General features: G+C 53.7%; 1 protein-coding gene across 5 annotated transcripts in view; it reads left to right on the forward strand.

The window, feature by feature from the left end:
* The window catches only part of Foxn1 (forkhead box N1), a 33,964-nt gene that overhangs the window by 13,566 nt on the left and 7,455 nt on the right, over positions 1 to 12,943 (forward strand). Inside the window, exons 2-8 of one of the 5 annotated variants that reach the window (XM_004856991.3) lie at positions 208 to 344; positions 659 to 1,117; positions 3,322 to 3,435; positions 5,241 to 5,371; positions 6,730 to 6,826; positions 10,527 to 10,734; positions 10,883 to 11,377. In XM_004856991.3, coding sequence (XP_004857048.1) covers positions 222 to 344; positions 659 to 1,117; positions 3,322 to 3,435; positions 5,241 to 5,371; positions 6,730 to 6,826; positions 10,527 to 10,734; positions 10,883 to 11,377 — 1,627 coding nt within the window. In that variant the 5' untranslated portion in view covers positions 208 to 221. Of the gene's footprint in view, positions 1 to 192; positions 345 to 655; positions 1,118 to 3,321; positions 3,436 to 5,240; positions 5,372 to 6,729; positions 6,827 to 10,526; positions 10,735 to 10,882; positions 11,378 to 12,943 lie in introns of all 5 variants that reach the window. The other 4 variants (XM_087191529.1, XM_087191528.1, XM_004856989.3 and 1 more) reach the window with 4 other exon arrangements.

Below are 12,943 nucleotides of genomic sequence, written 5' to 3' on the forward strand. Positions count from 1 at the left end.
GGGATCTCTGCAGCTGCCAAGTACTGCCAAGACCCCTCCTCTGAGGACTCCCACCTGGCTCACTGTGCTCTCTATCAGTGTCACCTCTCTTACTTCCCAGTCCAGGGATGGGGTGGGAGTGGAGCTAGGGATGGGGATGTGGTGGACCTGGAATTGGTCTCCCCTAGACGCTGGTCCTCATTCTTATCACAGCCACATTTCTTCAAGGCCAGGACTGGGTGATGGTTTCACTACTCCCGCCTCAGTCTGACATCGCACTGCCGGGCCCCACCAGACTGGAAGGGGAGCCGCAAGGGGACCTGATGCAGGCTCCGGGCCTCCCTGGCTCCCCTGCCCCACAGAGCGTAAGTACCTAGTACTCTTATCCCTTCCACCAGCAAACAAGTGCCTCATGACTGTGAGATCCAAGGGGCTCAGACATTAGCCCCTGTTCATCCCTTCACTCTGGGCTTTCCATCAGCCTTGGGGCACCCCAGGTTTAGGGGCAGTATGTCCTCATCAGCCTTCCAAGACCAGGCTGTGTCTTTTCCATCATTTGAGGGTTTCCCAGAGCTCAGCCATAGATCCTTTTGCCCCAGCACACAATAGGATCCTGCCAGGTAACATGACCTGGTCCCACCTTCACTGATGGACTCTCTACCCTCTGTCTACCCAGAAGCATGCCGGTTTCAGCTGCTCATCATTTGTGCCTGAAGGCCCTCCCGAGAGGGCACCCTCGTTGCCCCCACACAGCCCAAGCATTGCATCACCAGGTCCTGAGCAACTCCAGGGTCACTGCCCAGCTGGCTCTGCCCTGGGGCCCTTCCGACTCTCACCCTCAGACAAGTATCCTGGCTTCAGCTTTGAAGAGGGCCCAGCGAGCAGCCCTGGGCTCTTCCTCAAGGGCAACCACTTGCCTTTCCACCCGTACAAGCGGCATTTCCACGAAGACATCTTCCCAGAGGCCCAGACTGCCCTGGCCCTTGATGGACACTCTTTTAAGACCCCGGGGTCCCTGGAGGCCTTTGAGGAGATCCCCGTGGATGTGGGGGAGGCCGAGGCCTTCCCGCCTGGCTTTGTGGCAGAGGCCTGGTGCAATGGACTCCCTTATCCCGGCCAGGAGCACAGCCAAGTCCTGGTGAGTACCACTCAGGCCTTGGTTTCTGTTGGCCTAGAAAGTGTTCTCTGAGATCAAAGTCCCTATCTTCCCTTCTTAGACCTTGAGTCTCAAGAGCAAGTAGCAAGCTCAGAGAGTTGGGCCCCTTGGCTCCATATTGGACCTGCTGGTCAGCTGGGGAAGGGATGCTGGTCTGGTGGGGTGTGGAGGGGGCAGGCAGTAGAGGCAAGTCAGGCGAAGGAAGCTGGTAGCTTCCCAGAGGCTCCTGAGTCAGGATTTCGGAGTGTGACTTCTCTGTTTGTTTAAGTGTCAAGAAACCCCAGCCAGACCAACACGCCCATATGCAAATGTGAGAAGAAAAATACATTCCAGAGGCCAAGAGAAAAGGGTTAGGGAGGAGCCACAGCCTCAGCATCAGTGTACAGAGTTGAGAGATTTTGTAAAACTTAAATTATCTCAAGGGGCCCTTCCCAGCTCTATTCTTTGCCCAGAATGGGGCCTGGGTATATTCATAGAAATACCTTGAAAGCACATTGGCAGGTCAGCATATCCTTCTACAGTTATACCTGCCACTGTGGGACCTTGGGCAAGTCACTTAACCTCTCTGAGCCTCATGGGAAAAGTAAAATTAAGGGTACATACCTCATAAAATTGTTGCTTTGGTTTTTTGGTTGGTTTGTTGCTTTTTTTGTGGGTTTTTTGTTTGTTCGTTTGTTTGTTTGTTTAAGACAGGGTCTCGCTATGCAGTTCAGGCTGGCCTTGAACTCACTATGTAGCCTAAGCTGGCCTCAAACTCACTATGTAGCCCAAGCTGGCCTCGAACTCATAGCAATACTCTTGCCTCAGCTTCCTGAATGCTGGGATTACAGGCATCTGCCATCAGGACCGGCAGGATTGTTGCTTTGGGAAGTTAAAGGGACCTTGCTTACCCCTTCCCAGCTCTGTTCTGTCACTGGATTTTTTTTTTTTTTTTTTTTGGTGGTAAAGGGGGTCAAACTCAGGACCTTGCGCTTCCAAAGCAGGCAGCGGAACCACTGAGCTAAATCCCCAGCCGCTCCCAGCTCTGTCCTGGAGGTCCCCAAGGCAGTGACTGAGTAGGCTCAGCCTGGACTGTGCCTACTCCAGATGTCCTCCTTACCTCTGCTTTCAAACAGGCCCCCATTCTATCCCCAAGTCTCTCCCCAAGAAGATAGAGAAGGCAGATGGACACCTATCAGGTATGGCCAAGGTTAGAACATTATCCTGATTCTCCAAATTCTCAGGTTCTGGAACATGACAGCAGCCACACTGAGGGCACCATCATATCAACTACTGCCCTCAACTACTGTCCACTCAGTACCAGCTCCTGGCCATTCTGCCAGGTACTTTCTTTCCTCTAGAAAGTTTCTGCTACCCTCATTTTGTAGAGGAAGAAATTGAGGCTCATGAAGGCCAAGTAAAGCAACTTGCCCAAGGTATCCCTAGCCTGTAAATGGTGAGGCTGAGGTTGACTCCACACTTTTACCCTACCTCATGGAGAAGAGCTCAGGACCAGAGACCCATAGCTCAGGTCAATTCACTGGGTCACCTATGGCACATGGCTCCTGCTCCTTGGGCTCAGCCCTGTCATCTGTCAAATGAAGGGGTTGCACCCAAGTGCTCTTGGCCCTTCCAGGCCTGAGATTCTGTGATTATGGCAATCTCTCCATCAGCAACCCCAGGGCACACCCATAAAGAGGTCAAGGCTGATTTGCCTCTCTAGGCCTGGATGCTGATTTCCGGAGGCCCCTGGTAACACCAGGAGGAGCAGTCCACCTCCCCCTGGGCTTCTCTACCTTCCAGGACCTAGCTGCACCCACTGCTGTCCCTGTTCAGGATGGACCTCTGTGGTAGGCCCTGAGGAGCCATGTGAACCTCACAAAGTTCTCTGGCCCTGTTCACCCTCAATATGACCATCAATAAGTCTCTGCCACCTCTCTGGATGGCCCCTCAATCTCTCACCTGCAGTGAGGTGGAATGTAATAAATACTATGGGATCCGGCCTTAGTTCTGCCACCAACTTGCTACCAACTTGCTGAGTTCCTATGGGGAAATCCTTGCCCTTTTCTGTTCTCAGTTTGCTCTTCAGGACTAAACTTTAGGGGAGGGAAGAGGAAGAAGGGTTGCTTTTTGTGTGATGTTCAGGACAATGGAAAGAGAAGGGGAGAAAAATAAGGCCCAACCTGATCATCTCCTTTCTCTTCCAGCAGGGGTCAGAGGTCAAGGTCAAGCCCCCAGCTCTGGAGAGTGGTCCTGGAATGTACTGCTACCAGCCCCCTTTGCAGCACATGTACTGCCCCTCCCAGCCACCCTTCCACCAGGTGGGGCTGGGGCAAGTGGGCATGCTTCCCAGGGGTCTAAAGACATTGCATGGGTGCATGAGGTGTCAGGCGCAGAGGTGTGCACGTGGGTGTGTGTGCACACCTCAGTGGGCGGGTGAAGGCAGCAGGGCCCTGAACCTCAAGCTGGGCCACCCAGGGTGGGGGGCAGTGGTTAATGGGATGAGAAGCACTTGCCTTTCTCTAGGTGCGGTCAGGGATCGTCTGAATCCCCAGTGGGGCCTGACAGGTCTCAAGTGAGAATAGGGCTAAGACTAAGGCAGGGCCATGTTACAAACCAAAAAGGGAAGGAGGACGGCAGCTACCCCAGAAAGAAAGACCAGAGAGAAAAGCAGTATGTGTCGTGACACACAAAGCCAAGCAGGGCAGGGAACAAGGAGCCCCCATCTAGGTCCATCTTGCTGTGTGACCTTGGCTTCATACTTCCCTTTGGCCTAGAGAGGGTGGGTACCTGGTGTGGGGTGAGGGCTCCATGGAACCCCACCCCAGAAGGCTTCAAGCCCTCATCATCCTTGGCTCTTTCCCTACCTTACTGCCCAGCTTTGGCCCCTCCCAAAAGTGCAGGATGCCAAAAAATTGCCCCACATGGGCAAGGGATGAGGTTTTTAAAAAGAGGGAAAAAAAGAAGAACCCAGTGCAGCCAAGCAGCTCCCTGGAGTCACCGGGCAAGACAGAGCAAGTGACTGCCCAGCACCCAGCTCCATCCACCTGCAGCCTGGCACCGAGACAGGCCCTGCCTGTGGAGCAGGTTCTACTCCCAGCTCTTTGGCATTGGCCCTGATCTTGTCCAAGCTGAGGAGCCTGCGGGGGGGAGATAGTCTGCTGTGTGAGGGAAAGAGACAGAGGGGAACAAGAGAACACAAGGCATGAGGGAACATCCTCGCTTCCATGAAGGGCCTGGCTGCAATGGCTGAGCTATTCTGAGAGTCCTGGTCATACCCAGATGAGGAATGTTCTCAAGGCAGCCTGCTCTATCAGGAACTGAGCTACTACAGAACGAAGGGCCACCAGACCTTAAATGGCCTCACCGTGCCTAGCCCTGCTTTGATGCCCTCTGCAGTCTACACACCCTCCTCGAACAAGATGGCCGCACCCAGGGCTTTATGGAGCCTGAAGAGAGGGTGACTCAGGCACTAAGTGTCTCTCGGTGACCTGGAAAGAGCACTTCAGCTTGGAGCACCTGGGGGAGTCAGAGTCTCCTACCCCCTTCCCCCATAAAACTCCATCCCTGGCACTGCAGCCACTCCCTTTGCCGTAAAACCACCTCCTACCCCACCTGCCCACCACCATGACCAGCTCTTTCAAAGAGCCACTGAAACTTGTAAAAGATGGCAGTGCCCAGCAAACAAACGCCCAGGCTGGACATCCTACTTCCGGCCCAACACTCCAGGAGAGGCATGAGAGGCCTGGAGCACCAGCCTAGAAGGATACAGGGGCCTCTGGCTGTTCCTGATTCTCTCCAGCCCTGCCAGACTCCAGCCACTCCATCACCAAGGCAACCAGAGTACCTAAAGGGCTGAGAGGAAGGATTGGGAAGAAGGAAACTTTGAGGCCTCTGGGAGTCTGAGTTCCAGAATGTGGACCTCCTCCCGGGCCCTCAGATGTCCACACTGTTGGCCACCTGCCAGACAGCTCGGCTGTGGGAGTGATGGAGCCCATGCAGGAAGGGGCAAATGTAGTCTTGGCTCCTTCTCTGGATGTATATGAAAGGGGGAGGGGAGTCACCTCTTTGGAAAGTTGAATTCTATGGCAATTGCTCACTCTGCCCCCTTTACCTCTATCTGCAGTACTCACCAGCTGGTGGCAGCTACCCTGTTCCCTACCTGGGCTCCTCTCACTATCCATACCAGCGGATTGCACCACAGGCTAGCGCTGATGGGCACCAGCCGCTCTTCCCCAAGCCCATCTACTCCTACAGGTACATCTCCCAGCCCTCTGGGGCAGAAAAGGAGGGGTGAGAGGGAAAACTGAGGCATAGCATCCTTCATGTGTAAGGATAACAGTGGCAGGTGGAGGACATACTAGCAGGCTTCCAAAGGATGCTGGGAAGGATTTCTGCTTGGGACAGGAGGTGAACTGACCTCTGATCTCTCCTCTAATCTTGGAGAGTCATTTCTCTGGATTGACTTGTCAGATGCTGGTGCCTTGAGTGAGCCTCCAGAGGTCCAATCTCCTGGGCCTCAGGGCCTGGGACTAAAGTTTAAGGGGGATGCTCACTGCCGGCCCCCATGTCCCAGAATCAGGGAGAGAGCCTCATTCCGATGTTCTACTGGAAACAAATGAGGGCTGGAGACAGCTGATGTGACTCTGTTACCCACCATCTGCTGGGTCTGGTGGGTCTTCCCTGAGGCTGGAGTTTTAAATGCCAGCCCCATGCAGCCTGTCTGGGTGGCCCTTCCATCTGTCCTTTCATTCATCCAGTCAACAGTGACACTTGACCTACTGTGTGCCAGGTCCCAAGGAGAAGTCAGATCCTCAACTAATGAGAGGATGAGGAACTCACACAGCAGCCAGGAGCAGAGAGGGCTGGGGATTTAGCTCAGTGGTTCCGCTGCCTGCCTCACAAGCGCAAGGTCCTGAGTTCAATCTCCAGTACAAAAAAAAAAAACAAAAAACCAGCCAGGAGCAGAGAGAGGGGCAGGCAGAAGGCAGGACTTGCAGTTGAGCAGAGCTGGGTTCAACACCAGGCTCTGGAATTTACTAGCTGTGAAACTCAGGCAGTTACTTCATCTCTCAACCTCTGTTTATTCATCTGGGGGAGAAAAAAAAGATCAGGGACAGCGATTCATTCTGTTGGAAGGACTGAGTAAAAGAATGTAGGAGGTAGAGTGCCCACCACACCACAGGGACCGATTCCTGGTTCCCTCCCTCTGTCCGGGCTGAGGACCAGCTGGCAATAATGACAGCTTCTGTGTAATGAGTGCTTCTCTATGTGTGAGGCATCATCCATCAGTCGTCCTCACAACTCTAAGGTACCTATTACTTTTTTCACTTCAAAGCTGAGGAAACAGAGGCTCAGAGAAGTTGAGGCACTCTCCCAAAGTCACACAGCTAGTATGTGGCTGAGTCAGATGGCAACCTTGGTTTCTCGAATTCCACGAGACCCTTGTATATCTGTAATTCCTGACCTCATTGCCTACTTCCGGGACATTTTCTCATCCCCTCTCCTTTCAACTTCAACCTCACAGAGCCTCTCACCAGAGGGGATGTTCTGGGGGTGGGGGGCTCAGGTTCTGGTCAAAGACTCAGGCTCTCAGGGGTTCTCTGTGTCTTCAGCATCCTCATCTTCATGGCCCTTAAGAACAGTAAAACTGGAAGCCTTCCTGTGAGCGAGATCTACAATTTTATGACAGAGCACTTCCCTTATTTCAAGGTGAGTCCAAGACCCATCTCCCACCACCACCTCACACCCTGGACAAGCCAGAGGGCTCTGCCCTGAGGTTAGAGAAGAGTTAGGATGAAAGTTGGGGGGGCGGGGAGTGGCCCACACACACTTTCCCTGGTCTCCACTGTAAATACACAGAGTTCCTAAAGGAGGGGCTCTGTGTGGGAGACAGAGAGTTCAAGCTACTCGGCCCAGGTTATGCAGCAGCCTACAGCCAGGTCTGGAGCAAGGAGAGGAAGTTGGAGGAGAAATGAGAGTCTGTCCCCAACCTTATCCCAGGATGCTGTGAGGCTGAAGGGAGTCCAGGAGGAGCTGGCCAGTGAGGTGACAAGGGATGCTAGGGCAAAAGAACCCATTGCCTTCCCAGGTGAGATTAGGATCTGTATCTGTGGGCGGCAGGCTCAGCTGCAGCTCTCCCAGAGAGTGGGGTGTGAGCTTCATCGTCTTGGGGTGCCGCTGGCCCACTTGACTCTGCCCTCATCCCTGTGTGGGATCTAGTTCCTATCAGTCACAGAAGAGGACTCTGGGGGTTCAACTCCCTCCATAGGGGCAGCACAGGTCCCCCATCCTCAAATGGGCAAATATATTAGAGAGGGCAGTCTGTCTGCCCAAGATTGCACAGCAGGTGGGCTCAGTTACTGGGCAAAGCTGCTCGGGTTTACACACCACTGTCTTCCCCTTAATGCATGGTGCTCACCCTAGACCCTCCTGCACAGATCCCTTCTTCTGGGGGGAGGGGTGCAGGAGAGGCTGGAGCTTGTGTCTGAGGAGTGTCATCTTCTCCACAACGTTCACCCTGATGGATAAAATCTCACCTGCTACCCAGGGAGAGAGCAGGAACTGAGGTCCAAGTAACCTGGAACTCAGCTCCACCTGCCAGTGGATGACTCTGCCCCTACCATCTACCCAACTGTCCGGCCTGGGAATAATTTGCAGCTCATGTCCATGGTGGCTGAGCTGCCACCAGATGGGGATGGGCCAGAGGGTCACAGTGGTCTGCCCAGGAGTGGAAAAGAATGTTGATCCAGGCCAGAATTTTAGCTCAGTGGTTCACCCACCTGCCTTGCAAAGTGCAAAGTCCTGAGTTCAATCCCCAGTAGCAAAAAAAAAAGCAACACATTGTGCCCCATAAATTTGGGTTGGGAATGTAGCTCAGTGGTGCCACACCTGCCTGGCAAGCACAAGGTCCTGAGTTCAATCCCTGGTACTGTCAAAAAAAAAAGAATGTTGATCCGACAGAGGTTCTGGAAGGGAGAAGAAAAGGCAGGCAATTGTCTCTGGCAATCAAGAAGCATCAAAGCCTAGGCTGTCCCATACTCTGGCAGGTCAGAGAACCCAACTCTCCCTAATCCCAAAGCTGTTGGAGGGCCCTCCAGGGCCTCAAGGGGCCAGGCTGGAGAAAAGGAAACGAAGGCCCTGCCCTATACCTCTGGGCCTCCCTCCCTGCCAACTTCTGGCCTGGCCCCCAGCCCCTCCCTGTATCTCCTCTGCCTGGCTTAATTATTTTTCCTGGGAGCCGTGTAATCCCGGTTTTATGGGGCTGAAGAGCAAAGAGGTCTAACAGCTTTTTTTTTTTTTTGGTTCTAGTTGTTGTTCTAAGCCAGTTGCCTCACTCCCTTGCTCCTGAGTTTACATTTGACTTCAGAGAGACAGCATCCGTGAGGAGGGAACAGACCCGGAAACCGAGGCAGGCCCTGTGCCGTGACCTGGTTAGGGCCCCTAGTTAGAGGACAGAGCTGGAGTCTAGGCTCTTCCATTGCTTCCTTGTGTGACCCAGGGATAGACCCTCTCTTCTTTGGACTTCTGTTTCTCAATCTGTAAAATGGTCGGGTTAGACCAGCTGGCACATGGATTCCTCCCAGCTCAACAGTTCCCACTCTGATCCACCTGAGGAATTAGTTCAAAGGTCCCCTACCCTTTCCTTCTCTCACTCCACATTTGGAGGTCATTTTTCTAACAGGGACAAAGGCAGCTGACGTGGGCATCCTGTAGCCCAGTGAGTCAGGGATGCGGGACTAGGGAAGTGTCCAGCCACTGGACATAATTGTTAGTGTTGACCATTCCTCTTCCAAACAGGAAGTGGCTGGGGTAGGAGCTGCCCTAGAATCTTCAAGTTACAGATTTATGAGGCTAGAAAATGCCCCAGTGCCCATTAACGCTGCCCATGGGGCGACATAGCCTTGACTCCTAGTGGAGAGTGCTGTAGGAGTTGGAGTCTGGTCTAGTGGCTCAAGGATCCTGCCTGGTGACACTGGAAGCTGTCCCCAAGAAAGGCTCCAACAACTGCTGCCAGCAACTTGCAGTGATGCTGGCATCAGGTCCCAGTTCTACTGGGCGTGATTCAGCTTGGCTGCTCCCTGGGGCAAGTGAGCTGGGAAGGAGGGAGTGGCCACCTCTCACTACCCAGAAACTATGGTATGAAAGGGAGAGGAGCTGGGGGATGAGGACGAAGAAGTCCCAGGGGCCAGAGTGGCACCTCTCCCCTCAGTGAGCCCCTGATGGGCTCAGGGCCATCATGGAGCCTGGAACAGAGCTGGAGAGGGGGGTGGGAGGCCCACTGTGCCCCCGCCACCGCCTCTCACCAACTGAGTCAGCCTAATGGTTTTTACAACCCTCCCTGGGCACAATTACTGCACTGGTGGCATGACCGGGCCTCCTAATGGGTGTTTATTCTGTTGGCACGAGCACCCCCTGCCTGAGGGCTGGCCTCCCCACCAGGGCACGCCCCCCAGGCACACTCATGCGCACACACACCCACACACTGAGGTGACTGGATGCGCACACACATACCCAGAGAGGCTTTCTCACCGCCATCCCCAGCTGCACATTCATTCATCCCCACACTCAGGAATTCACAGACCTGTACCAAGGAGCTGCGGCTCACACAGGGCAGACATGCCTAGGGATGTAGGCGTGTGTTCACACGTGCTGTCCCCCCATGCACCAACACCCAGGTGTATGCTCAAATGTACGTGCAACATGAGCACACACCCAGATACTCACCAGCCTCACCCGTCCTTCTGTTCTCCCAACTTTGCCCTAAAGAGGAGACAGACCCAGGAGAGGAGCTTTCCACAGCCTCCCCTAATTCCTTCTCTACAGTTGGACAGGACACCTTGAAGTGTTCTTTCCACATAGGGCCCACAGCGGCCAGTAGGCCTGGTCCCACTTTGGTGGGTGTGTGGGCCAAAAGCCCTCTATCGTGTCCACCAGCCCTCTCTTTAGGAATCACTTCATGGTCCTCTGAAGGGTCAGGCCAAGGACAGGATGAGAAGAAGGCAGATTTCAGGTGAAAATAGCATATGGTAAGCCCAGTGTGGCGGCACATGCCTGTAATCCCAGCACTTTGGGAGACTGAAGTAGGAGGATCACAAGTTCAAGCCCAGCCTGAGCAACTTAGTGAGATCCTGTCTCAAAATAAAAAATTTTAAAAAGACGGGGGATGGAATTCAGTACAAAAGCCTTGGGTTCAATCCCCAATACTGTAAAAAAAAAAAAAAAAAAAAGGTGTGGTTAAAGTTCCTGCCTGCCACTTCCCCAGCACTGAAGGTGCCACACATGTGCAGGGTGCTGAGGAGGCAGCAGTTCTGTCCCTGGAGGGTGCAAGGAATATTCTAGAGTCCAGACCTGGAAGCAGGTCTTGCTGCCCGAGCTCAGTCTAAATTCTTACTTTGCTCTGCTTGAGCAGACAGCACCTGATGGCTGGAAGAATTCTGTCCGCCACAACCTATCCCTCAACAAGTGCTTTGAGAAGGTAGAGAACAAATCTGGAAGTTCTTCTCGTAAGGGCTGCCTGTGGGCCCTCAATCCAGCCAAGATTGACAAGATGCAGGAGGAGCTGCAGAAGTGGAAGAGGAAGGACCCCATCGCTGTGCGAAAAAGCATGGCCAAGCCAGGTGAGGCTGGCCAAGCCACTCAAGGGAGGAGCCAGGGGACCCGTGAGCCAAAAAGAACAGGGTCAGGGCCTGAGTGAGGTCCAAGGTGGGAGACCTCAAGTGGAGGAGGGAGATCTCATGATGTTTCTTCTTTCTTGGGTCTTTCCAGAAGAGCTGGACAGCCTCATTGGAGACAAGAGGGAGAAGCTGGGCTCCCCACTGCTGGGCTGTCCACCCCCCGGGCTGGGAGGCACAGGCCCCATCAGGCCCTTGGCACCCCCACCTGGGCTCTCTCAGCCACTGCATTCCATCCATCCAGCTCCAGGCCCTGTTCCTGGCAAGAATCCCCTGCAGGACCTACTTGGGGATCATTCACCCCCCTGCTATGGGCAGACATACCCTCACCTCTCACCTGGCCTGGCCCCTCCCGGACCCCTGCAGCAACCACTGTTCCCGCAGCCAGAAGGGCACCTTGAGCTGCGTGCCCAGCCAGGCACCCCCCAGGACTCACCTCTGCCTGCCCACACCCCACCCAGCAACTGTGCCAAGCTGCTGGCTGAGCCTTCCCCAGCCAAGACCATGCCTGACACCCTACTGCCAGATGGAGACCTTGGTACTGACCTGGATGCCATCAACCCCTCTCTCACTGACTTTGACTTCCAGGGTGAGCTGGGGATGGGAAAGGGGAGGTGTGACAGGACAGGAGGGGTGCACTGGCAGTGTGGCCTGGCCTCACCAAGTCTCCAGGCTGCTGGCTATTAGCTAATCGGTTTCTAGTCACTTGAAGCAGAGCCCAGAGTAAGTGTCCAGCTTCTCACTTCCTCTCTGCCATCCGGAGCACAGGGTGAGGAGGATTTCCTTGACCCACTTTCCTCCACCTGGTGCCCTGAGCATGTTCTAACCAATGCATCATCAAATTGATCTCAGCTCTGGCAAGGCTGGAAAGAGCTGTGTTTAATCTAACACGTGATTACAAATGATTGGCAGGCTGAGCATTTCTAGAAGCATGTGCATTTTTGTACACACTTTAATGCAGAGAAAAAAAAACCTTACCAGATATGGTGGCACATGCTGGTAATCCCAGCACTCGGGAGGATGAGGCAGGAGGATCAACATGAGTCCAAGGACCACAGCCTGGGCTATGTAGTGAGCTCCAGGAGAGAGAGAGAGAGAGAGAGAGAGAGAGAGAGAGAGAGAGAGAGAGAGAGAGAGAGAGAGAGGGAGAGAAATATCTCTAGGGAGGAATGTAAGATCTCAGAGCTGGAGGAATGTAAGACCATAGAGTTAGGAAGATCACAGAGAGATTTGGGGACAAAAATTCAAGGAGAGGTCCTATCTGTTCTGCTCCATCTCTGCACAAAGTCAAGCTTCCTTCCCATTCTCACCTAAACTGCAGTGCGCTCCCAGGCTGGCCTTGAGAGGTTTGGAGAGGGATACTGACCCAGCCTCAAACTCTGTGTGCACTGGGTAGTAAGGGGTATCCACAAGCAGTTGGAGGTAACCTGCCTCAGGGAGCTCCCAATCTGAAGAAGAGACAGCCCAGGGCCTGAGAAGCTTCTATTAGAAATAACTTCATAAATATCCTCACCCCAGTCCAGAGGTGGAGAGCAGGGCTCAAGCAGCCTCAGAGGAAGCCATGGACACGTTGGATACAATAAACATCTACTCGAGCCCCTACTACCAGGCATCATCTAGTTGCCTTCATCTGCTCTTTCATCTGGACATGTAGAACACAAGAGAATATTAAACCCATTTCACAGAAGCATATAGAGATTATATAACCTCCTCAAGGTCACTTAGCTATAAAGAAGATTGGAACCCAGACAGCTACAGCCAATTCAGGGTTTGGTCAGGCTTTCTTCCTCCAGACCCTGCAGCCCTGATGCCCAGGGCAGCCATGATGCAGGTTGCACAATACAGAGAGGGATTAGGGCTCGGGGGATTTAGCTCAGCAGTGCCACCCTCTGCCTCACAAGCACAAGGTCCCAAGTTTGATCCCCGGCACACACACCCCAAAAAGAAAAAGAAACAGAGGGGTCAGGCAACAGCACTGCTTGCTCCTCAGAGCACTGTTCATTGTGCTTCCTGCCTCTGTTCACAACTCTTGGGCCTTGGAATGGAAAGGGCCCAGGAGCCATGTTCATGTACTTCATTGGTTCTAGCAGTGCACTGTGGGAAAATCTTTCATCTGGGCTGCAGTTCCACCTTCCTTGGGACCCTAGGCAGAAGC

The sequence above is a fragment of the Heterocephalus glaber genome, unplaced genomic scaffold (genome assembly GCF_053883595.1).
Source record: "Heterocephalus glaber isolate CG9 unplaced genomic scaffold, H.glaber_assembly_v1.0 deba00001564, whole genome shotgun sequence".
NCBI lineage: Eukaryota > Metazoa > Chordata > Mammalia > Rodentia > Bathyergidae > Heterocephalus > Heterocephalus glaber.